Consider the following 27,091-nt stretch of genomic DNA (forward strand, 5'->3'; position numbering starts at 1 on the left):
TTGTGTAACCTCCTTGACTCTATGCTTCCTTCTCACTAATTAATAGATCTGACAACTATCATCAAAATATAATTATCATTGCTCTTGGTTCGAGAGTCCATTTGCTTTGTAAAAGTAACAAGGCCGTAAGCTACAATTAATTTTTTTGGATAGATATATGAATTATTGCAATAAATACACTAATCAGCAGAATGGATTGGAAAGCCTACGGGAAGAAATTAAGCTTTAATTATTTCACATGGTATCTTCTGAACGTGCAGTTCGACTGATGAGAACAGCTTTTGCCAGTCCAAAAGGCAATTACTCAGTGGATATGCAAACGTATGAAAGTCGTGGCAACCATAGTGCAAGAAAAAAATAAGTTCTTAACAGCAATAAATTTGGAAAGAAAGCAAGCAGGTAAAAATACAGAGAAAAAAATAATTTACAAAGATGCTAACTCTACATTGGTCAAAGCAAGGAGATATAAAAGGTTTTTATACATTGAAAATAATTACTCATAAAACATCAAATTTTCTGAAGATGTAAATGCCCCTAGGTAAAACTGATTAAGGTGGCTCAGGAAGGTTCTTGAGAAAGTTCTACTTCAGAGTGTTTGTGTGTAGAGCGTGAATAATTGAGAAGGCCCACATGCAAAGTTTTACTGTGGCAATCTTTTTTTTCATTTGGATGTTCAAGCAAAAGACAAATGCCCACAGTGCAGGACACCAAGGTTGGAATGTAGGTGATTCCAAGCTTGGACATAGGACTTCGGAGCAGGAGTAGGCCATTCAGCCCGTTCCGCCATTCAATAAGATCATGGCTGACCCGATTGTGGTCTCAACTCCACTTTGCAATCTGTCCCCCATAACTCTTGACTTGTAAGAAGAAGTGAGGGTAGGAAGCTTTGGAGTTTTGAGGTCCTGAGAAAATACGAGTTATGGCACAAGTCAATGCAATGATCTTGAATTCATGACTTTGAGGTTGTGAAGAGGGAGATGTGGAGCCTAGCTGGGATGAAAACAATGTTCAGAGAAACAATGATCAAAATATCAATATGGAGAGATGAGCCAGATTGCAGTGGGAGAGAAGTTGATTTCCAAAGGCGAGAGAAGGCTTACTCTCATATCCTGTCCGAGAGCATGAGAGAGTTGGTGGAAGATACTTCCCAGATTTAGCAGGGGATGAATAACTGAAGGTAAAATCCTGATGTGTACATCCTCAACTTTACTGCTATGTTACACTATTTCAAAAAAAGTTTCCAAAGAAGCTGAGAGTATTTTTTCAAACAATGCTTTATTAATAAATCACACTGCTGACATAGATTGGATAAGCCTCACTTTGTTGCTGAAGCTGGTTGCCTGGCATCGCTCTTTGCTGGGGAATGGTAAATGATACAGTTTGACCAATAGAAAAGAAGATCCTTTCAATGTCAAAGGTTGTGGGCTAAAAATTAGTTCTGGTGTACAATGAGCATCATACAAATTATGTGCTACCACCTCACTTTCATGTTGTGGGGGGCCGAGAGGCTCCCCTATGGCAGGCTGTCTCTGCTCAACAGGGTGCCACACACTGTTGTGCAATAGCACATGGTCCAGCCACCCTTTGTTCTTGAAGACAGCCTGCTCCTCTTAAAAGGAATCTGCACTGAACAGTGGGAGTCTGCTGCTACATACTACTGTTGCAATATGAACAAAGAAAATAGAACACCTGGGCAGAGAGGGAGCTCCAGGTTCATAGGTGTGGTGCTGAGCCTTAGTGGTGATGAAGCCATGGCACCTCATGATCAGGTGACCCTCAAGGACAACCCTTAGAAAGGACTGGGAATAGGTGGCTGGGCAAATGGTAGTTCTGGGGTGCCTGAAAGCAGGAAAACAGAAAGGGAAAGATGGAGTGAGAGAAGTGGGGTGTGGTGGGAAGTAAAAGGTCCATGGTCACACCAGCAATAGTTTACTCATCATAAGGAGGAGAAGGGGCATAAGGCAGGAAAATCCCACCACCGTGAATGGTCTTAGCAAAGCCAGAGGTTAATTCCCGGAGTCAGGACAAAAGAAACCTGTGTCACAAAGAGTCTAATGGTGTCACACCGGTGGTCAAGGTCAGTGAATGTATTTTCACGTGACATATCTTACCCACTTCTCTACCATCATGCACCAAAAGCAGTCCCTGTCACCTAGGACTCAAACTTAACATCCAGATACACACCTTACATCACATATCTACCAATGTTGCCAAGCTCACGTCCACCTGTTGCTGCCTCTATATATCTCCAGTTATTCAACTATGCAGGTGCATCACCCAAACACAGAGCTACTCAATCATTGATGTTCTTCCCTCTCTCTTGCAAGACAAGGTGGCACACAATAGAAGGAAGAGTAGAGAAGAACGCTTGCAACTCCTGAGCCCTCTGGAGGAGCAAGTTCTTAGCATCATGAGGCTGGCTGCAGTGGAGCCCATGGACTCTGACATTGCTGGGCATTTTGAGGATGATGGTATTGCCTTATATTACTTCTCAATTCCCAGCTCACCCTCATCCTCCTATCTGGCATGATAAGCAATCAGCTGATGGTGTGACCATGGACATCTTACTTCCCACCACCCCCTATGCCCCTCCTTCCTCATCTTTACTTTCCCCTTCTAATTGACTGCTTTTGGATACCCAAGAACTACCACCTGCCCATCCACAACAACCTCAGGGAGGAGGAGAGACCACAGCACTGTTGAAGAGACCCCATCATTTGCTCTGACACACTCACAGCCACCAGCTCAGATACTGTCATCGCATATACCTTTGAGGCTGTATAGAGTTGGGATCAGCAAGTGAATTGCCAGGCAAGAGTGGGCTGCAGCCAGGCCAGAGGTAAGGGATGGTTCATTTGCTGGCTCAGAGGTGAAAGTCACAGATCTGTACAGCTACAGGAGATTCAGATGAAGACCTTGATGGGGAGGTCACAGGGGAATGCTGATGGGCATGCAAATCAAGATGCTGGGTTGATTGGTTGATCTGCCAGCCAGCCTACTGTCATTGTCAAGGAGTTTGGCTCCAAATTCATACACAACTTTGTACAGAGTTTGCATTTTCTGTAGGTTCTACCACACCTCGCTGTCATACTGCAGATCCTGAGGCATTACTACTACTGCCCTCCTGCCTGTTGCAGCCATCGTGTGCACAGGTCATCAACTCCCAAATGGGCACCCAATTCAAGTTGCGTGCCATAACAGCTGACAGCACAGCGTGAACACCCTGGAAAGGGATGAGCTACTGTATGGAATTTTGTACCCTGTGTGTTTAAGTTTCAGTGAGGTTTTTGTGACCGTCTAACCATTTGAGTTCAGCAAATGCAGAAAGGAAAAGGAGGTCAGACTACTACTCCTGGCTCGAAGGGCATACAGACAATGACAGCCATCACTCCCAATGCTAGAAATATCCATTGTCCTTTGAAATTAGTCATTGTTCTATATCAATCTTTTAACAAAAAGCTAATTGTTTATTATGAAATTGCAGCATTGAGTTAGATTACTATCTACAGAGCTAGATGGACTATGTCATCTGGACTTTATCTATGTGTTTGTCTATGTACCTGTCAGATGCACCAGGGTTGAGTGTTGTATTTAGGACAGACATTCATATGTAGTGCATTTCAGAGGGTGGCCTACAGCTGGAATAGATTAACAGGAAAAGATGTTGAGGACAAGACATTGAATCATTTTGGAAACAGCTGAACAGTGTAATGGAAAGACGATAGGACTGCTCATATGGGAAGATGAGAACAAATAGTCTCAATGGTCTTCTTAATCCAAAAACATCTTGTGCTGTTTATATTTCTTCACTGCGCTGTACATTACCCTTAGGGTAGAAACTCATTGTAAACAATTTTTAGACACAACTCAGGTAGTCTGTAATTTACCTATACAATAATGTTTTTTGTGTATGTATCATCGTAATGTCACAAATTGTTTTCTGCTTGGCCCACGCTAGCCACAGGGCGCCATCAGTCAAATGCACTTCACAGAAAACATAATAAACTTTCGCACCAAAAATTGAAAGTTTATTTAAGTAGAAGCAGCTCTAACCATTTGAACAAAGATGTAACTCAAGAGTTCAAGGTGATGCAATTGATTCAATGTCTGATTCAAAATGTGAGTTAGTTGAAGCCCTGATCAAATTGTGGGCCCTTAGACTCTATTTATGACCAGGCTCACTCTCCAGTGTCAAGCTTCTGAGACCGATGAATTAATTTTAAAAATAATTAATCGTTCACATGCATTGGCAGAGGACCTTGACTAACTATGTACATTTAAACAATCTCATAGTGAAATGCAAGCGGTCTAGATTTTCCTCCTGATACCGGCCATTTTTTGGGGAACTTTCTGCCAGAAGTGAAGGCAGCCATGGGCTCCATCATCCAAGCTTGGGCAAGCACGTTCAAATGACATGATAACAAGTGATCGAGGTCACTAGGTCACATTTTTCATCATTGTTGCCACATCAATGTGGGAATACCAGGTGAGGTGGGGTGGGGTGGGGTGGGGTGGGGGGGAGGGGAAGGGAGGGAAGGGGAGGGGAGGGGAGGGTAGGGTAGGGTGGGCAGGCTTACGACTGAAGGGTAGAGTTTCCACTCTGTGTGCAAGTGGGCAATCTGGGCGAAAATTGCACTCAAAGCTGTGCTAGTTTTCTGAAGTAAGTTATGGTTCAAGTTTCTGCTCAAATTCATTTTCATAATCACAAACACAAAATCTCCCATGAAGCATTTAGATCATAATGCTATTTCCTCTTCCTTGCAATAAAAAAAATTCCTCGATATATTTCAGATTGGGAACCTGGTACAGTTTTACTAATGCAGCTGAAACCGGGCTTATTACAAAAAAAAATTTCTAGCAAGTGTCTACTCCACCTGTGAGCAACCTAATTTTAAATAGCTGAAAATTACTTTTTAAAAAAGCTCTACAGAAACATTTACTAGTTTCATTGGGATATAGCAGTCAGTCTCTTAGTATATTTAATATCTTTTAATGTTTAAAAGCTGTTAAATGCCTTTGCCTAAAAAACTTAATTTTGAGAGCCTCACCAAAGAACTCCAAACGGGTGCAATTATTGGAAACTCTCAATGGTGATTAATTTGACCTGGGGTGGGGCTAGTTGTATGGGTGGGAGGGGGTTTCCAGCGTGATGTTTTTGAAACCAGTGGAAATACAATTTGGATTCCCCCACAAATGAAAACATCACCTGTGATTTAAAAAAACAGCTTGTATCCACCATTTCTAGGGCTGCCAAAGATGGTACTCTACAACTCTTCATAAGTCTCTGGCAACCATACTCAGCCCCAAGAACAGTAGACATTAATTATCTTTCTCCACAACAAATGGGTGTCTGGAAGTGAAAGCTGGAGACTGACAAAATTATGGCTGTCATATTTGGTTCTTCTGCCTGAAACAGTTTGTTGGTTTTCATATACTAACCTTGCAAAATCTAGGTCTGCCTCCCGAGACATGGTGATGTTGGTGAGGTTCTGCTGCAATACAAATATATTCCTGCACATCTTCTTGATCCCCGATTCACTGATCCGCTTGAAATACTGCGCACCGTTGATCAAAATGCAGGAAATCAGGTGGCCCAGGCCTATGTTTGGGGCAGGGGGAGGTGGTGAGAGGAAGAAAAACAGTTAAATGCCTCCCAGAACTAACGTTTTGATATCAGTGACATAGTCTCATAGAACAAAGAAAATGCAAAAGATACACAAAAGACTATTTGCACTTTTGACATCACCTCAATTATCAAGCTGAATGTGCTGGATCATTGAAGGAACAGTTTGTATCCAGTATTTCTCTCCATCACTAACTCTACTGCCATCACCCCCACCTCACCAATAAGAAATTCTTATTATTTCTTTAAATTTAATTTTCTTCCTCCCTTTCCTGCTGCAACTGATCAGGCAGGGGGCTGTTTCTCTGAGTGCTAATAACCCTCTGCTTCCCAGCCCAAGTAGTCATGCTTTTTGTATGAATTCAGTGAATATCCAAAAACTATTTGCATGCAGAATGCATCAACATCCAAGTCTGAGTCCATTATCATCCACTATCTACACACTTCGGAGGTAACATAAGGAGAAGTGCTTCACCCTGGCCCCTCAAAGCTGTGGCTGCAATCTGCCTCCCTGCCTGCACCATGCTTGGAGTGTTTACTCTCTCTGATTTACATTGCATAATGATTAGAAACAGGAACATTAGCTAATTTTACTCTTCCCTAGCTTAAGAATACACAAATAAATTGTAGCTATGCAACTCTAACTCTGCACAGAGAATTACACCTAGGACCACCTGGCTCATATGCCCTCAGGCAGCATGGTCACTGCTCTCGAATAATAAATAAATAAACTGCTCCCTTTGCCAAATTTATCTTAAAGTTTCTCTAAAATTTCCAAAACGTCTATGCTTTATTTCCCTTGATTTGGTACCAATATTTCCTGTATTCACCTCATCAATTCCTTTATAAATTTCAAGAACAAATTAAGGCCCATCCCTCCCCCTCCCATAACTTTTTTATTTATTTTCTAAAAAGTACAAGCTCCTTAATGTGGTTCTCATAACTCGCTGATCTAAGTCTTGGAACCATCCTTGCTGTTGTTCACTGAGTTCTTCCTAATGCCCCTTGTGTTTTCCCTTCAGGATTCTGTCACCTGGTAATGTATCTTTGTGAGACAATCCTGCAGCTTTGTAAAGTAAATGGAGGAATTTGTAATGATGAAATTGGTAACAGGATGAGCTCTGACTGTAGCCCTACATCAATGACAAAGTCAAATAAATGAGAACGCCCAATATTACTTTGTGGATATAACTGCACAAGATATAAAACTCCACAGGGTTTTGTTTTATACTTGTTTGCTTGGATTTCCTCTTTTATCCTAAAGGCAGTAGCACAGAAATGGGCCCAATGGTGCCACCAGAAATGAACCACCATTTGCTGTGATGTTAATCCTGTCACAAATGGAGAGAATAACACTTCTGAGTAACTTGCATGGACAAGCAGCACAGTCCAGTCTCCAATGCCAGAATTACACTGAAGGAGATCTTGCAGAAAGGTAGTCCAATAAATCCCCTTAATTGAAGCCTAGATGATGAACTGGCAGGGTGGGGGTAACCCTCATTACTAAAAAGTTGATTGCTCATTAATCTCAAATTGGCTGCTATGTTTGCCTACAACAGTGATTGCGGCTTGGCCTAAATAGCCAAGTGGTTATGGTACTGGGTTTGTAACCCTAAGATCAAGAGTTCAAATCTCACAATGGCAAACTATGAAACAATGTAACTTCATCTGAAACAGATGGAAACAGGTTTACTCAAAAGAGTATCAAGAGTTCAAATCTCACAATGGCAAACCATGAAACAATGTAACTTCATCTGAAACAGATAGAAACATGTTTGTATTTGCTTGGCCTGAATAGCCAAGTGGTTATGGTACTGGGTTTGTAACCCCAAAATCAAGAGTTCAAATCTCACAATGGTAAACTATGAAACAATGTAACTTCATCTGAAAAACAGATGGTCTGAGATGGAGTATTTGCTTGGCCTAAATAGCCAAGTGGTTATGGTACTGGGTTTGTAACCCCAAGATCAAGAGTTCAAATCTCACAATGGCAAACTATGAAACAATGTAACTTCATCTGAATAGGAACAGATGGAAACGTGTTTGTACTCAAAAGAGTTACAACAGTGATTGTGCTTTGAAATAATTCATTGGCTATTAAAGCACTCTGAGGATGTGAAAGGTGTTTCTTTAATGTAAACTTTTTTCCCTCTTCCTTATCTAGACACATTCACTATTCAATCCTAGCTGGTTGCAATTCAAATGTTACATTCCTTCCATAGCACCACAGGGACTAGCATATTGCATAAAGTGTTTAATTATCTCCCCTTTAAACATTTAGTTGATGAAAACCGTTTGTGTCCAGATATCCTTTTCACAATGCAACAGCTCCTGAATTTTCCAATAAAAGGAAATTCATAAACGTAGGGGGAAAAAGACAATGCAAATGTGCTGTTACATGTGCAACCAACTGGGAGGCATTGCATTAATTTTGTTCATAATTATGCTTGTCTGTCAGTGTATTTGAACATGACTGTAATTCAGTAATGGAGATATAGTTTGTCAACTGGTGTCAATAAATCTCTTTTGAATCCAACAGTAATTTCAGCAATTGATTTTTTGGTGTATTAATGGCTGAACATCAATGATCAGAAAGCAATCTTCGTGCAGCCGCATTTAGTCATATTGATTCATTTCAACATATTTACCTTCAAAAATGTATTGGAACTTGTGTTGCTGCAGGCTGCCACTCATCGCTTCCTCAATGGCACTGATGTCTTTGTTCAGTCGCACCACTAGGGGGTCATAATCCATGCTCTCTGCATTCGCAACGATGGCATAGTTGCCTTGCTTGGCCAGTGGGATTAAATAGTGAAAGCAGTGAACTCTGAGGAAACAAAGGAGAATGATGAAGTCTCTGTAGCTGGAATGATGTGCCAAACCGTTACTTGAGAGAAAAGCTGTTATTCAGGAATTATGTGCACAGAATTCTGTGTTTTCCAAGGCCTTTGGCTTCTATTAGCACCACTCAGCCTTGATCGAATGAAAAAAGTTTGTCCCCAGCTTAATTAGTATTTGTGGCCAATTCATCAGCAGCAATAAGTTGTTAATTGATGCTACTGGGGTTGGCTATCCTACAAGAGGAGAAATTTTATCTTTAACATGGCATTCTGGGTGACAACCAGTCCTATCAAATGAAAGTTGAAAAAAATCAACAGGAGTGCTGAATTTCAATTGGATTATATAATGGTTACATTTATAAAAGAATCTCACACAGACTGATAGTGTTGTAAATGATATTTGCAGTGTTGCATATATTGAAAGCCTATAATATTTGTGTCCCATATAGGGCAGGCACCGACTATCTCCAATAAGAAAAAGCCCAGCTACTTCCTGCTGATTTTCAATAGCACCACCATTGTTGAGCACCCATCCACAACATTTTTTATGGTAGCAAAGGAGGATCATCATTGATCAGAAGCTTAACTTACTTAGATAGTTGTAGTCACCACAACACTTGAGACATTCAATGCCAATAAGTGCAAAGCAATCGCTTCATTATTGTCTTATCAATGAACTCATCATTCATCACTTCTGGGTTTCCCTCTAAATTGTACGTCATCCTGATTAGGATATACATCATTGTCCCTTCATGGTTCCTGGGTCAACATCCTGGAATTTTCTACTTACCACTGTGTGGTCACTAGCAGCAACAATAACGACTGAAAATAGATCACAAGTCATTGCTTTTTGTGGGACTCTGCCTTGTCCAAAATGTCTACCTCACAAAAGTAAATACACTTCAAATCAATTCACTGGCTGTGAAATGCTTTGGGCAGCCTGAAGGTGGTAAAGGCTGTGCAGAAATTAAAACCTAGATGGCTGTGAAGAAAGAACCAGGAAGGCCATCATGAAGAGTTCACAGTCTCTCTCCAAGTCATAAGGTCCCACCCTACCTTCCCAGAAATACAAAAAATAGCTGTGGTCAAGTTACGCTAAAGGCCTCTGTCTGAGAGGATCCTTCCAGGTTACTTCAAGATCCTGTGACAGGATTGGGTTGTGGGTCCATAACTCAAGTGCAATGTTATGACTGTTAAACAAACTCTATGGGCAGGATTTTTACCTTGTCTGCGGGAGCGGTCACAGAATCAACTGCCCCCCCCACCATGATTTCACACAATGGCCAGTAATGGCCAGCCAGCGTGAATCACGTGCTGCAATGCTGAGCGCCGCCGGAGTGGGGCCGGTAGGAGGGCGAGTGCGGAGGTTTGCGCATGTGCTCGCACTGAAAGCTCCCTGAAGGCACAGAGCTGCCTCAGAGAGCTGAAGGTTTTTAAAAACATGAATAAAGAATTTGAAAATGTTAAAAACATGTCCTGTCATGTGAGTCTGTCAAATGAGCAGGGACATGTTATAAATGAGATTTCAACATTTTCACTTTACTTTTAATTCCTGTTGGAAACCTCACCCTGCCCGTGGACGAGGTTTCATAAAAAATCCAAAGGCCACTTGGCCTTTTCACCCGCCTGCCAACCAAACGGTTGAACGGGCAGCAAAAAATCCGATTTAATTAATTGATTAAAGGCCTTAATAGGCTTTTTAATTGTTGATGGGCACGCTGCTGCCTCTCTCGCGCCAAGCGCAATATTGTGAGAGTGTGCAATGATGTCAAGGCGCTCGCCCGATGTCATCACGCACTATTTGACTCTCGTTTGGGTCGGGCGCATGCCCGCCCAATGAGAGAAAAATTCTGCCCTATGAGACAAATGTGTTATATACACACACAAGGTTAATTAAGTACGAGATGGTATGAACAATAGCACAGTAAACTGTACAATCAAGGTAAAAACAGAATTACCTGGAAAAACTCAGCAGGTCTGGCAGCATCGGCGGAGAAGAAAAAAAATCAAGTACAATCAAGGTGTTTGTAAGGATTGTAAGAGTATCATGACAACAACCAGAACACCCAAGTTCGCTAATAAACAGGATCCCGACAGCCTGGATTTACAATTTGACTTTAAACTAATCAAAGTTAATTTCAGTTCATTTTAATCTTAATGCATATAAACTTCAGACTTTCACAACTCTTCTGGGCCCAAGCTATCAATTCACGTTAGCATTTCTGAGGGGGAGGGAGTGGCACTTGAAGGGTCATCGTCCAGCTGAACATACAATCAGCACCTCTCGTGTGCTCGCTTACTATTCTCTCTGCTTCTCACGCTATTGAAGCCTGTTCGACTCAACCAGGTTTTCTTGTTTACATTTCAGGCCCATCTTTTTCCTATTGTTTCATGTTGGTATTATTTCAGTACCATCTCCTGTTTTTGTTTTAAGCAGTTCACAGGTTATTTTACTCATCTTTTATCTCCTAGAGTCAAAAAATGGTGCAACACGTAAAAAAGGACCATTCAGTCCATCGTGCCTGTACTGTTTAATTAGTGCTGTCTAATTAGTCCCTTTCCCCTGCCCTTTTACCTCTGTCAAGTATTTATCCAATTCCAAAATTGGTCACAATGCTCCAGCTTGGGTTTAAACGGGGTTTTATAAAGGTTTTGCACATTTTCCCTGCTTTTGTCCTCTAAGCCTCTATAAAACCAAAGATTCCTTATGCCTTTTTGAAAAACCTTCTCAACTTGTCTTGCCACCTTTAAAGACTTTATTACATATATGGGCAGGTGTCTCTGTTCTTGTGCTCCCTTTCAAATTGTACAATAAAACTATTAGCTCTCCGGACTTTACTTATGAAAATTAATCCTGTTGTGTACATTTGAATCATTTTTCTTTTCCATCTTTTTCTCTGTTCCTTAAACATTGTTTGTCTTCAACTGTTTCTACTTCTGATGAAAAGTTACACCTGAAATTTTAACTGGTCTGTTCTAACCATTGATATTGTTCAACCCACTGTGCATTTCTGACTTCTATTTTGTTACTTAAAACACGTCCAATAAAAATAATCTCTTTCCAGGGGATTTAGGTGGCAAATAGAATGGTCTTCCAGTTCATGCCACCTTGTGAACCTCTCAGTGCGATTGATTTTTTTTTTTTACTGCCTTCCAACTATAATTGTTTCTTACAGATTTAATTTTACATTCTACGCTAATTCAGTAAATATTTGATTAAAAATCGGTTTTGCAGAAGGGATGAACTCAATATCTGAACTTGAGGTGGCAGAAATGAAATGGGGGAGTGGGAAAGAGGAGAAGGTAGTTAGAAAAGGCAGGCGGGGAGCTTAAAATTTGTTCTGTAATGGGGATCTTGAAATATATCCCTGTGAAGCTGTCTCAGAATTTCTATGAAATTAGGGTCTCAACATTTTTGCATACAAGGAGCTCTTCGTGTCTTTGGGCAGAATCGTCCCAGATTTTCACCAAGCGCGGTAGCAGGCGGGAAAAAGGACGTTTTGCCCTCTGGCCGCAATGGCGGCTTTTCACGCCAGATCATCCCATTCCCACCTCATTAGTAGTGCATTACCAGGAAACATGCCGTTTCGCTGATGGGCAGGCACCATTAGCTTGCCGCTTCCTCAAGCCGAGCACCATACTTAAGGTGCAGCCATGCGCCCACCTCTTGGCGCTTCCAGCACAGGATTGCTGCACAGAAGACATGGCCCCAAAAGGCAAGAAGGCTATAGCACCACCCCTGATTAAGTAACACCTCCCTGGAACATCTTTTGGACAGTGGAGGCCTGCCATGATGTCCTCCACTCCCACTCTGGCTACAGGAGGGCCAGCAACATCACCAATCCGGTTTGGGAGGAGGTGGCAATGGTAGTCAGTGCCAACGCTGCCCACAAGAAATCGGTCATCCAGTGCAGAAAGAGGGTGAACGGTCTCATCACTCTAAACTCACCCACTCACCAGCCCCATCACACATTCACTGGCATCTCACTGCCAGCTCAAGGGACATCATCACTCACACATGTCCTCAGATCTCTGGAGATCGCAGCCTCATCCCGTCCAGAGGTCCACATACATGCACACCTGGCATCCACTTCATTTGGCTGGGCATGTGCCTTGCTCACTCCCTCCATTTGTCTTTATGCAGGACAAGATCGCGCACAATAAAAGGGAGAGGTCCCAGACTGGGGATAGAGTGCCGGACATTAAGGTCCTGACTCCCTTCGAAGACTGCCCGTTAGAGCTGGCCCGAGAGGATATGGACTAATCCTGCAGCGATGGTGAGGTCAGCGCCAAGCATCCAAGTACGGATCATGTGCCAGATCATCCCTCTGGCAACTCAACTGTGAGTTCACTGACCTGTGGATTGCGGCGGACATGCAGTAATAATCTCCACTTTCTCTCATAAGCACATCGTCCTCAGGCAACCTTGGCCCTGACCTTCAGTGCCAACAGCACCTCGGATGAGGATCGTGAGGACAGCACCCATCACAGCGCTCACCCACACCTCCACCAATACAGCGACACACACCTCAGTGGGATCTATGTGTACAGCAAGCTCGGGTTCACTATCTGGTGCGCACAGCACACATCTGTTCCACAGCAGATGGAGGCAAAGGCACCCAAGGTTGCCAGCACTTGGAGGTCGGCTGGAGGCAAGGGATCTACTGAGTCCAAGTCACATGATGAGATTCTGGAGTTGGTCCTCAATCACTTGTTGATGCTGCAGTGACAATCACAGGAACAGCAGGAAGGGATGAAAGCTGGACTGCTCACATTGCAAGGCATGTTGGAGGAGTCTGTCTGCCTTCAGTCCGAGGTGATCGTGGCATCATGCCAATGCACTGAGGTCAACACTGGCAGGATAGCGACTGCCATGGAAACCTTGGTCCAGGACATCTGTCCTGCACTGCTGCACGGGTTGAACTCCCATCGCTGACGCCATAGTTGGCTTCCAACATTGTCGATGTGAGAGGGGTGCGGGGCAACTTGATCTCACTCCAGCTTCCCCTTCTCCTCAAGGAGTTAGCCAGGGGCCCTCAGGCACCCATAGGGAGGGGGGTCAGCAGCTGCACATCCCAGGGCCATTCACCAAAGTGACTCCGGGAGTATCTGGCCCATCCAAATCCCCTCTTCCTGTGACACCAACAGCTCCAGTTACACAGGCCAAGGAGGGTGCCACTGCCACACAGCAGGAACCTGTATTCAGGTCGGGGCCCTCCAGGACTCAGCCCTGCAGAAGACGCCCGTCAAGACAGGGCATGGCAGTCAGCAGGCTGCCTCCACCTCCGCTGTGCATGTCACGGCAGCACCAAGACATAGCGACCGGGTGTGGAAGGGTAAGAAGATGCAGTTGCATAGCCTGGGCATGGGTGTTAATCAGTTGTACATAATATTCACTATTGTAAATAAACTCCCAAGAATGTCTCCTTGCCTATGGCTCCTTGCTCTGATGAGCAATGTTCCTGTCATGCAGATGTGAAATCTCAGTCCCTGCACAGGATAAAGACAGGTGTCTCCGTCCAGGGCCTCTTCCCTGTGCTTTGTGCAACCTTCCCAGCACACAGATGGTGTAATTTCACAGTTGCTGGACACATCAGTAATGTCAGCGCCTCGATGGAGTTGATCACTGATGCCAGAATGTCCTGGGCCGGTGGCACAGAGTTCCGTCATTCTCTCTGTATGCTCTCAGCACCACCATCTCATCAGCATCTGTGTCCGGTCAGTGTGGTCCTGAAGGGTTCAGCTGACGGAGGATGCCTTAGGATCGGGGGAAGTTAAAGTTTCCCCGCTGCATCTCCATGATATGGCCCTGTTCACAGAGTGCAAACAATCGGCCATCAGCCAGACAGGAGTCAGATATTCACATAAGTTATTCAAGGATCTATGGAGTGTCCCCACTGCAGGTCATCCTCCTGTAATGTAGGGACTATGGGAATCCGCTGCGTCTCCATGACAGGAGCCTTTTCACAGGGGGTATGTGCGCTGCCATCAACCAAACAGGAGTCAAATGTTCACCATAGACCATAAGACGCAGGAGCAGAAGTAGGCCACTCAGCCCATTGAGTCTGCTCCACCATTCAATGAGATCATGGTTGATCTGATAATCCTCAATTCCACTTCCCTGCCTTTTCCCCATAACCCTTGATTCACTTGCTGATTAAAAATCTGTCTATCTGAGCCTTGCATATACTTAATGACCCAGCCTCTGCAGCCCTCTGTGGTAAAGAATTCCACAGATTAACAACCCTCAGAGAAGAAATTCCTCTTCATCTCTGTCTTAAATGGGCGACCCCTTACTCTTGAGATTATGCCCTCTGGTCCTAGGCTCTCCCATAACGGGAAACAACCTCTCAGAGGGTTTGACAGGGTAGATGCTAAGAATGTTATATGTTTCAATAAGGTCGCCTCTCACTCTTCTAAACTCCAAGGAGTACAGGCCCAGCCTACTTAACCTCCACGCATAAGAAAATCCCTCCATACCCGGGATCAACCTAGAGACATGTTACATAGTTGACCGCTTGTTGCCACAGAGAACCTAGTCACAGATGCAATGTGAGGATCTATGGTGTCTCCTCACTGCATGTTGTCATCATCCTCCACAAATCTAGCAGCTATGAGGGCCTCCCGAGCATGCCTGCCTCATCTGGTCAGTGAGATGGCCTCATCCCTGTCATCCTCATCTTTGAGGAAGTCTTCAGCCCCATCCCCATCGATTCCTCCTCATTGAAGGAGACGTGCAGCTCCTCCGATTCCTCCTCAGTCAGCTCCTCTACCCGTTGCAGTGCCAGCTTGTGAAGGATGCATGACACCCTCTGTGGACTGTATTGCAGGGCACCATCAGACTGGTCCAGGCACCAGGACCTCACCTTCAGTATCCCTAAAGTTTGCTCCACCAAGTTGCCAGTTGCAGCATGAGCTTCATTGCACCTTCTCTCTGCTGCAGTCTGAGGCCGCTGCACAGACGTCACCATCCACGTCCTCTGTGTATAGCCCTTGTCCCCTGTAATCCATCCCTGCAGTCTCTGAGGACCCTGAAAGACGTCAGGGAGCAGTGACTGTCTTGAGACTATAGGAGTCGTGTTCACTCTCTGGGAACCATGCACGGGCCTGTAGGATGTGTTTGTGGTGGTCGCAGGCCAGCTGAACATTCAGTGAGTGGAAGCCCTTGCCGCAGAGGTCTGAGAGCCATGTGAGTGCAATCGATGGCACCCTGCACCTGTGGGAAGCCTGAGATCTGGGCAAGTCCCCACTCTTTTCCTTCCTGGCTTTCCTGATCCCGGCCAAAATGCACAAAGTTGTGTGCCTTCGCGAAAATAGTGTCCATGACCTCATGGATGCATTTGCGGGTGGAGGCTTGAGAGATCCCACAGAGGTCACTCATGGAGCCCTGAAAGGAGCTGCTGGAATAAAAATTCAGCATCGCGGTCACTTTCATGGCCACTGGCAGTGGATGCCTTCCATGTCTCCATGGCGCCAAATCCTGCAGCAGGTGGCAGACGTGACCGACCAGTTCCCTGGATCCGCAGTCTTTGGCGACAGTGATTCTCAGTCATCTGCAGGAATGACAAACGCCGTCTATAGACTCTGGGTCTAGCTAGATGCTGGCCAGTGACGGCTTGCTGTTGCTCTTCAGCAGCATGCGCAGGAGCCCCAGCTGCTCCCTCTTGAGGATGCTGCTCCTCCCTCTGTCCAATCAGACGCCTCCTTCGCTCTCTTCTCCTTCATTACTGCTCCCTCTAAGCTGTGAGCCAAACAGCTGGGTCACCAGGCTCCACAGTGCTAATGTACTCCTTCTGCAGGATGAAAGAGAGGGGCATGTGGGTTAGCATGGGTGTATTAAGAACCTCTCTTGGTTAAGTCTGAAAGCCCCTTAACGCTGCAGAGAGGGCTGGCCACCGCTTGGATGGCCAGAGTTTAGTGCGCTGCATGGCTGCTCGAAACCTCACCTACTTCTACCCCACTCCACCTGACCGAATGGCGGCAGCTTTGTCCACTAGGTTACATGTTGTGCTTTCAGCTCAGGCATTCTCCTAAACTGCACTGCAAGGCTGTGCTGTTAGCGTGAACCATGGGGGAAGACTGGTCCAAGCCTGAATGATGACATTGCAAAGGGCTGTGAGCACCTCCACCAGTGACTGCTCCATGGCCAGCTTTCAAAAGGAGATTGGACAATTTGCCCAGTTGTCCAATTGTTCTGCAGCCCACTAAATGCTCCTTAGTTTGCAGTCTGTGCCTAAGGGGTGGCAAGCTCTGGAGCATTTGTTGGCACTTTCATGCCTCTGTGTTGCTTGAGTGGGCAGATAAGCTAGAGGCCTGAATCGAAGCATGTCAAAGTTGCTGCGCCTTAACTGTCTCAGCTGCAGAGGAATGGTCATTTTGTACAAGGTTCCTCTGATGTGTGCCCGCTTCCCTCTCCCCACCCCGCAAGTGCTCGTGCGCTACCATCAGACTGGGCTGCCTTGCCCACCCCCCCCCCACCAAATTTGCCTCGCAGTGTGCTACTTTGCACCCCACCCCCCCCCCCAGCTTGCCTCAGAGGCAGTGCAGCCCTTGCACCTCCCCAGCTCACCTTACTGCACGCTGCCTTGTGCACGCACCCCTCCCCTCCACACCCAACTACAGTGCAGCCCTTGCCCTGGCACCGCACTGTCAGCGAGCCAGAAAAAAGCGACTTGCCTGTGCCCTCAACTGAATGCGCGGTGCCTCAACCTTGAAGTTGAATGGGTGACCCTCGCAAGCGCTGCGCAATGGTAGTGAGCACTCACCTCCGAGTTCCCGTCCAATTGCAGCTCACCAGGTGCACTCTTTATAAACGCTGTTGTGAAACACGTTGGCGTGCGATCACACCAACATGACCGGATGCTCCAGTGCGGGGGGCTGATTCCGTTGTTCAGGGCTTATAATGATATGCAGATGTGTTAAAATGATGTTCCCGATGTCCGACAGTGGGAAACATGGCCCGCCGTTGACAGGAGGAGCAGATGGTCGCAAACTGGTTTCATGACGGTGTGAAACTGATTTTTGGCTTTCTGGCCGGATTGTCCACTCACACTAGTCATGATGCTCGACGCCAATGGGGTTGCAAAATTCCGTCCTTTCTCTCTCTATCTCACACATAATCACATATGTACTTTATAGGGTTGAAACTTTGATGCATGGGTGGTGCACTTACATATATCCTGGATTTTTGTGGACCTTTAAAAATAGCGGGTAGGGCCCGGATGTGGAAGTCCCACCCTCTTTTCTGCCGGTAGGGGAAAGGGGGCAGAGCACAACTCGCATGAGGGAAACTCCTGAGGTCTCCCCATGTTGGATGCTGAGTGAGTTGACATGGAGAGTGTAAGGGCCAAGAGTGGTGGTTGTTTGGCATGCGTGGGCATGGGGGCTATGTGAGGCCATGGTGGTGGGTGGGGTCATTGGTTGGCATTAAGTTGGCATGGGGACAGCATGGGGAGTGGGCTGGGGGATTGATGAGATTTGAGGGCTGAGGACTAGAGGGCCTCAAATTTAATGAAACAACTGGGACGAAGTCTCTGAGAATAGATAAAAGCACAGAACTGCGGATGCTGGAAATCCAAAACAAAAACAAAAATACCTGGAAAAACTCAGCAGGTCTGGCAGCATCTGTGGAGTGGAGCACAGTTAATGTTTCGAGTCCGAATGACCCTTCAACAGAACTAAGTAAGTTTAAGTTTACTTAAGTTTACTTAGTTCTGTTGAAGGGTCATTCGGACTCGAAACGTTAACTGTGTTCCTCTCCACAGATGCTGCCAGATCTGCTGAGTTTTTCCAGGTATTCTTGCTTTTGTCTCTGAGAATAGAGGTAGGCTGTTTAAAATGCCTGCCTCGGCACTCGCCAGCGCCTGTGGTCATCGCCGATCTGCGCCTGGGGTGGCGGGACTGACTTTACCCCGCCCACTCCGCCCCGGAATGAAAGTTAGATCTGATGGGAACTTTCTACCAAGGCGGGTCTGCTGAGTCAGGAAATTTCCTGACTACCCACCTCGGGAGTGAAAATCTGTGCCATAGAGTTCACCATTAGACAGGTTTGGTAGGTTCTTAAACTCGTCTTTATCTTCACAATTAAAGTAGCTGCATCACTTGTACTTTTATTTTACTTAAAAGGAATAAAGATTCACTTCTTTCACAATATAAATAAATAGGACAAAGGGATCTGTCAGGTACCCCACAGCCCTATTGATTAATTATTTGTTATAATAAACTATATGTCAGTCGTGTCAACAGTGGATCCACAATAAAGTCTGCCTCTTTTCAATTATCTCCCACAAAATAGTCACGATATATGTCAGGGCATTACACCTGGGTTTTAGCTGAACAGGTAAAGCAGTTGGTATTATTCATACCATTGATTCTCATGCTCAGGTTTTGCTTTCAGGTCTCAGTTTTTCTTCAAATTCTCTAATTTAATTCCTGCTTCTCTTAATTTTTCCACATATTCTATTTCACACAACCTCTCTGTCACAAAACTAACCCAAAATCACTTTCACCCGAACAGCTAATTCAAAAGGATAATAAAAATCAAGGTTGAGAAAAAGGTCTTTTTGGCCCTCCCAAAGTTTGTCCCTTCAGTATTCTGATTCTCCCATCCTGGGATCAATGCTTTCAACACCCCAAAAGTCTCAAGCATCTGACAGATTATTCCAGAGATTAATTGCTCCTTTTGGTACCTGATCTGAAGTTTACCTCTCACTATTTTTGACACTGTTTGACAGTAGTATTTTATTTCTGCTGGTTTAAGATGTCCACATCTGCACTCAAATGCATCTATCTGGACTATAAAAGACCCTGGAGGAGAGGATACTGACAGCGAAAAGGAGCACTGCACTAAAAATGATCATGATTCAAATGACAGCAAACACAATGAGGAATGTTAGGCTTAAGAAATGAAGTCAGGCAGAACCTCTTCATTCAAAGGATATTAGACTTGCGACATAAATTACCAAGAAGCATGACTAAAGCATACAGCATAAATAAAGATAATATTTGCATTTATATAGTGTCTTAGCATATTGAAGTGTATTCGAGTGCTTCACAGAAGGAATTACTTTTGAGGTGCAGTGACAATTAATATGTGGGCAAAATGGGCCCAAGAGGCAATTTGTTTGAACAGAGAAGAAACTGCAGGTTATAGTGCAAGAATAAAAGGGCAGGCTTGCTGGACTTAATGGGCTTTTTGTTCTTTTAAGTCGAGATATTGTACCTGACTTCCAAGTGAAGCACCAGCAGGCACCGGTCAGCCATTTCTTGAAACGACCTTGCAAGATCATTGAGAGTTTCCATTATTTGCTCAGACACTGGAGGAATATCCATGTTTACATGAACTTCTTGCCCTGGAGAGAGTGCTGTGAAACAAGAACACAATACAGAAATAATCAAAACACTCAGAATAAAGTCAAACCAGACTGACTGCAATAAGCAGGGATCTTAGAATTTGCTTAAAAAAAAAAGGAATTAATTGCCACAGATCGGAAATGTGAGGTTTGAATTCCATCGCTACAAGTTTTCTGATTCATTCACGGAATAATGGCATTGCCGCTTGGATGAGCATTTATTGCCCATCCCTAACTGCCCTCAAGAAGGTGGTGATGAGCCATGTCTTGAATATAATTGAGTGATTTGCCAGGTGATTTCAGAGGGCAATTGAAAGCCAACCATACTGCTGTGGGTCTGGAGTCACATATAGGTCAAATCAGGTAAGGATGGCAGAATTCCTTCCCTAAAGGTTTTAACGACAATCCACTTGTTCCATCGTCACTGTTGCTCTCACTAGCTTTTCATTCCAGATGTTTTCCTTAATTTTAATTAATTGAACTTAAATTTCCCAGCTGCTGTGATGAGATTTGAATTTGTGTCTCTGCATTATTAATCCAGACATCTGTATTACCAGTCCAGTGACAATCATTGTGCTACCATACCTGTTAATGGTCATTAACTAGTGGTGCTCTTGCTCTAGCTGTACAAGGAAATTCAACATTCATCTCCCATTGTTAGGTGCAAAGGCCCCTTCCAAGCTAACCCCTCCAATAGAACCATTATACTGTTCTCCAAAATGTTTTTCTTTAAATTTAATAAGTGACACAAATTGCTTATGAGGGACCGTTGGGAAAACTTCCTCTTACATTAAGGATTGTTGGCAATTCCAATATAATGAACAAATGATTCATTCCATCACTTTAAGTAAATATTTTTATTTGCTATTTTGTTTCACTCCATGAGTCTACTGGTCCCTCTTCATTGGTTTTCCTGTTCAGTGGGAGAAAACCAACAAAGAGGACAGCAATCCTAGGAGGCAGGGGGTACAGCGATGACAGAAGACTTTGGATAAGAGTTGGGAGGGAATGGCAGGATATAAAGGGGAAGCAGGAACTTTTGATGAGAGGATGGGATGGGGCAAATGGGGAAGAATGGGGATGGGGAAGCAGATAGTGGGCTAGGTTGTGGGACACACTTCTTCACGTTACCCTGGCTAGCTCCCCCCCATTTCAAAGGCCTTACAACTGATCTGATTTGGATTAGTGAAATGAATACAAATGAAATGCTATCCTGTTCTTATTGGTCTGTATCGTTCATTACCACGGGATACAAACCCATTGAGCAGTTCCAAATACAAGGCTTCTTTAAAATGGAAAGAAAAAAAAACATAACTGTAAATAATGATGTAACTTAAATATTATTGCAGTTTATATATCAGATTTTATGTTGCCCAAGGGAATTTCGTTTTGTACAAAATGCAGATTAGACACTTTCAATCTATTTAAATTGCTATAGAGAACAGCTCAATTTAGTTGGTTTACAACAAGACGCTGTTGGCAAGATCAGCATGGAGTGAACTGATGACACTGTAAATGATACAGAATACTGTTACAATAAAATATTACAGATGGGAAGATGTTGCAGAACTGATGAATAGCGCAGATGGGAATACTTATAAAGTACCTGAATTAAAAAATGGCAAGTAACCTTAAACAACGCTGTGTGTGAAGGGTTCAAAAGATCCCATTTCATCCATCCTACAACCAGTAACAGGACTAACTCTTTGAGGACTGAGACACTCAATATTTAAAAAAAAACTATCCACCCTATATTCACTAGATGTTGAATTCTTTTTTATCTATATTTTTTGACGTAGAATTTACAGCACAGAAACAGACCAATCGGCCCAACTGCTCTATGTTGTGTGCTGTTGCTTTTTTTTCTGGGTTCCATCTCTGCTTGTGATGTTCTGTAATAGTTTTGACAATGAGGTTGCATCCGTAATCTTACCCATCCTTTCTTATCAATGAAGCCCATTGACCTGCTGCAAATTTCTGTTCTTATTTCACATTTCTAGTTTGTTTTTGTTTACCTATTTAATCTGTTCTATAAATGCCCACTAGGGGGTGCAGGAATGTGCTCCGTGTTTGGGGTGTTCTGACATTCTGTGTGTTCAGTCTTGTGTCCTTGCTCAAGATTGTAAACATTCTGTATCACAAACACTGTGGTATTGGGTGGGAATTTCTGTCAAATCAACTCTGTCAAATGTAGTAAAGCACGATTGGAGAAAAGAATGGACGTATTGAGTCCCCTTCATGAAGGTTGTAATCTGTGTTTTCAAATGACCTTTTAATGGGGGTGGAGCAAAGTTTAGGTTTACATGATAGAAGCCTGTAGAAAATGTACCGATAGAAGAGCTAAGAGGTTGTGCTTCCGTTGATTTAATAAAATGCTCCATTCCATCTTTTACACAATTTTCTCCCTGTTTCTCATGAAAGGATTAACCCATGCTCTGCAAGTATCTATTAGGATAGTATCTTTCCTTCAGGTGTGAGTTTAGACATTGAGTATTGACAGACAAGACACACAGCTGAACTTTCCAGCTAGTGTCAGTGGATTATGATCTGGGATGAAAACTCTGGCTGCTTTTTCCCATTACAGGTGAGGGACAATGAGGCCATTTGTAGACTTCTGACTGTCTCCTGTACGAGGTCAGCAAATAGCAGCTTTCAATCTCAGGATATCCCAAACCACTTCACAGCCAGAAAACTTTCAAAGTGCAGTCAGTGTAGAGAAATTACCCAGGCAATTTGTGTACAGTAAAGGTCCCATAAATGAGATAAATTACCTGATGATCTGTTTTTATGCTGTTGATTGAGGGACAGGACACTGGGAGAATTCTCCATTCTTTTTTAGATACAGCCATTTAGTCCCTTGGATGGAGCCTCCATTTAGCGTCTCATCCAAAAGGTGCCACCTCCAACAGTACAACACTCCCTCGGTGCTGGACTAGAGTGCCGTCCTAGATTGTGTACTTAAGTCTCTGGAGTGGGCCTTAAATCCACAACCTTCAGGCTCCAAGGCAAGGCACAGCTGACAAAAAGTGAGTGCAGCTAATTCTGCTCTGCTGCTAACCCTAAATACCATCTTTAAGAGTGGAGTTGAGGCTCAGTCATGATCATATTGAATGGCACAGCAGACTTGAGGGGCCATATGGTCTATTCCTGCTCCTATTTCTTATGTTCTTAAAATGCCATCAAGGCCTCTTGTTTTCTTTCCCTTGCTGCAGAATAAATAATAACTTGCAATTATAAAGCACCTTTAACATAGTAAAGTGTCCCTTATGTACCGGCATAGAGAAATTAGTAGGTAATTCTGTCCAACTTCTCCATGGTTCAGAATATTGGATAACTAAATGGTCAGGAAGTTGCCCTGCTGGCTCATTTGGTAAATCCATTGGCATCCAGCCTAGCAGGGGCTATGGATTAAGGCCTCACTGTAGTATATTGGAAAGCTGCCCCTTCTGTTGGAACAACGATTTATCTGACTCGTCAGAGCAGCAGCATTGGCAGTACAATTTCTCTCAGTGTCCCTGAGATTAAAAGGAAGGGAAGGGGAAAGGGAAAATGACCTAGCTTTCTAGTGATCCAGGCTGGAAGCTACCCCATGTGTGGATGTCAGATGAGGACAGAATTGGGCTTCAGTCACCTCTGTTATCAACATTTTCTGTCTGCACTCACAAGAACAACAGAAATATTGAGGGTTACGGAGGGCATCTGAAGAACTGTAGCCCAGCCCAGCTGCACCTCAGGCCAGCCAGGGCCTCACCCCAATCATGGGTCAGTGCTGTCTCCACTGGTCTGTAGCCTCGACCTCTAAAACTTTCATTTTTGTCATTTCTCGTTTCAGAAACGGCTGAGGCAGGAGCCAACACCCAGGTGACTTTACTAGCTGGAAGGTTGTACCTCCTGGAAGATTGTTTCTTGTAAATCAATGTGGTTCGGAATTAAAGCTCATGATATCAAAAAGAGAAAAAAAAACAGGACCTTTTCTTCTCCAGAAACTCATTTGAGCAATGACACTCTGAAAGGCTTCCTGTCCTCTGTCCTTAATGCTCCTGCTGACACAAAACTCATATTAAACGTACACATGGATGATTTAATGGGATTTCAAAGAAAATCAATTTTTTTAGCAGCAGCGGCAGCCGTGGCAAAAAAAAATTCAGGGCCGGTCACTGCACTGACTGAGTTCTATGAGAAACTGCCCAATGACAAACTGTCAAACTTCTGAAGGTCAAGTAACTGATTTTCTTCGACAATAGTTGGGAGTCGCTCACTGTGTAGTGTCCCCCTTGAGCATGGTTCCAGCTCACCACATTCAATATCACTGTAAAGCAGCATGCTTTCAAAATGCTTTTTGAAAAGCCATGGACAAGCATGGGGTATCTGAGTAAGTAACCTTTCTGAACCCTTAAAGCAGAGTTGCAAGTTGAGAGGAAAATCTTGAGAGGAGTTTTTTTTTGATAAATTGCAAGAACACATTTGGGGTAAATATTCTGATTCAGTGCTACGAGCAACAAGGGCACATCTTAGGAATTCAGGCAGGGATTTTAGGCACTTTATTGGAAGGCCAATTGCATGGAGCCCACTTATTATGCTCTGACATCCTGAAAGGTGCTCCTGACACGTGCAGTTCATCTGGGAACACTAGTTCTTAAATTCCACACTTTGAATTCATAAGCATTGGCATTAGGACAGCTGGTCAAATATTAAACAGCTAAAATTAATTTGAATCAGCCTCAGCATCCCTTCTGTGTTTTCCTGACAAGAATTTTTACTCCCTTCACTCTTCAAATTTCTCTATTTAATTTTCTCTACCTGAAGCAGCTAATTTGCGTTGGGGGTGGGGAGGGGGGGGAAGCTTTGTAGCCTCCACTAGACTTTTGATGTTGTTTATATTCTTCACATTCGGGCCATAAGTTAACAGGTTAATCAACCATTGGTGGGGGGAGGGAAGGGGGACAGTGCAAAGGCACTGTCAAACCCCACAGTACTCCTGGTCTCACTACCTCACTGTCTCCCCTCATACACAGCGTGTAGCCACCCTGACTATAATTTTGCCTTTTGAGACCAGCTGTGACTTAGTGCGCACAACAATGCATTTATCTGATGAGGAATCACAGGGGTTCCAGTGTCTGTTTCCTTTATTGGCGTGCGATATTGCTGTTTAAACGCCAAGTGCTGAAGATATCACCCTGTTAAATTATCTTGGAGAATTAATCAAGTATGACAACATAAAAGGAACTAGATTATCTGCAGAGGTAGATTAACAAGGGGTGGGCCAGTGATTACATAAATTAACTATGCATATTCATTCTGTCCCTTATGTTGTTTGATTCACTAGGTGGAATTTAATCTTGGAGACGGAGATCTTGCCTTAGAGAAGGATCAATGGAATTAAGTGCCTGTTGGCATTAAATTGACCAGCTTCGGGCCTTCCCGAGGACTAGGACCGTGGGGTAAAAATGCTGCTGCATGAGAGCTGGCAGCCAAACAGAAGCTGGCAGCTCTCCATTGCCAGCAGCACCACCAGAAGCAGTGGCAGCTGCCGGTAAAGCACCCAAAGAAAGGCCTAGGATCGCTAAGGGATCCAGGCCACAGGTGAGTGAGGGTGGGATGGGGTCGGGTGGGGGGCGGGGTGGGGGGAGGAGGTTTTGCCAGCTGGGGGCTGTGCAAGGGACTAAGTTGCCAGCTTGGGGTGGGGGGTAGGGCAGAAGAAAGGGCACAGAGGTGGTTTTCAGAAGGCTTCCCCCATCCCTGTGCTAGGTCTCTCCACTGGCCACCAAATGTCTTTGAACAAGGCGCCCCACCCCAGCTCCCCCACCCACTGCTGGTTTAATACCACTGGCGGCAGGATGAGTTCCTTAAGCGGGAATTAATTGCTCACTTTAGGGCCTCAAGTAGCGTCTGGGCGAGATGACCGTCCATGAGACTTCCTGTCCTAGATTTAATAGGCTGGAGGCGGCATGGTACCCAACCCCACCCTCCTGCTTGATCAAATGCCCACCCCACCACCTCCAAACTTGGTTCGGGGGTTGGGGGGTGGACGGTGGGTGACGGGGGCATTAAATTCTGCCCAGTATCTTCAAAAAAACATTTCATTACAATATTACTGGTTCTTTTCCCTCTCGTCCTTTCTCATCAGAGTCATAGAAAGATATGGTGCAGCAGGAGGTCCTTTGACCCATAATGCCCGTGCCAGCTCTTTGAGAGAGCTGTCCTATTTGTCCCACACCCTGTCTTTTTGCATAGTCCAAGAAATATTTTATTTCAAGTATCTATCCAATTCCCTTTTGAAAGTTACTACTGAATCTGCCTCCGCCATCCTTTCAGGCAGTGCATAACAACCCATTGTTCACAAGCTTGGTATCACTTTTAATCCCGATGAGCTTCTGACCTCATATTCATGCGATCAGTAAGACTGTTTATTTTCGATCTCAGTAACATCGCCCACCTTCACCTCTGCTGTTGAAATACTCACTTGAGCCTTTGTTACCTCTGGCCTCAACTATTCCAATGAACTCTTGGATGGTGTACCACATTCCTTCCCCAGTAAACATGTGGTCATCCAAAACTCTGCTGCCCGTGTTTTAAATTGTAGCAAGTTCACTCCTCTCTCAGACCAGTGCTTGCTGACCGACATTGGCTCCAGGTCACTAACATTCTGACTTCTTGGGCTGAATTTCACGTGCCCCCAGCAGGCGTGCTTCCCACAAAGTTGGGGGGCATGTAAAATGGGGTGGGTGGCCCATCCCACCACCTTCCCATCCACCTGAGCTCACCCATATAATACATGGAGCAAGCGGGTGCTGTTATCAAGCCTATTGACCCTGACAATACGCTGCCCACACCATAATACGTTTGGCATGGGCAGCAGGGCAGGAGCAGGAAGCCCGATTTTTAAACTGAAATGGTTAAAGGGTTGGTGGTGGTGGGGGGAGTGCATCGCTCTTTAGGGGCTGCCCTTTGTTGATTGCAGGGGTGGCTTCCCTTAGACTGAGCCGCCCTCCTTCCTTCCTACCTGCTCCCTCCCTTAAACCCGCCCCCTTCCCCTCCCCGCTGCCCCTCTCCATAACTTCCCCTAACCCTCCCAGGCCAAGATCCTGGACTTACCTGCTCGGGGGAATCCTAGGCTTTGGGTTCCACTCTTTACCTGCAGTCCTGACAGCTGCCATTCTGGCGCTACTGGGACTGAGGGAGCTGCCGACCGATCTGATTGGCTGGCAGGTCCACAGGGCAGGACTTTGTAGCGGAATTTCCACTTGGCCCTCGTTGATGAGCCCCACAGCACTTTA

At 44.6% G+C, this 27,091-nt stretch overlaps 1 protein-coding gene across 1 annotated transcript in view; it reads right to left on the bottom strand.

Annotated features, from left to right (window-relative positions):
• exoc4 (exocyst complex component 4) overlaps window positions 1-27,091 on the bottom strand; it is a 525,449-nt gene that overhangs the window by 14,662 nt on the left and 483,696 nt on the right. The window contains exons 14-16 of the mRNA XM_041202882.1: window positions 19,685-19,826; window positions 8,272-8,450; window positions 5,440-5,599 (exon numbers count right to left, since the gene is read on the bottom strand). Of these exons, the coding sequence (XP_041058816.1) occupies window positions 5,440-5,599; window positions 8,272-8,450; window positions 19,685-19,826 (481 nt within the window). The remainder of the gene's footprint in view (window positions 1-5,439; window positions 5,600-8,271; window positions 8,451-19,684; window positions 19,827-27,091) is intronic.

Source organism: Carcharodon carcharias, chromosome 13 (genome assembly GCF_017639515.1).
Source record: "Carcharodon carcharias isolate sCarCar2 chromosome 13, sCarCar2.pri, whole genome shotgun sequence".
In the NCBI taxonomy this organism is placed as follows: domain Eukaryota; kingdom Metazoa; phylum Chordata; class Chondrichthyes; order Lamniformes; family Lamnidae; genus Carcharodon; species Carcharodon carcharias.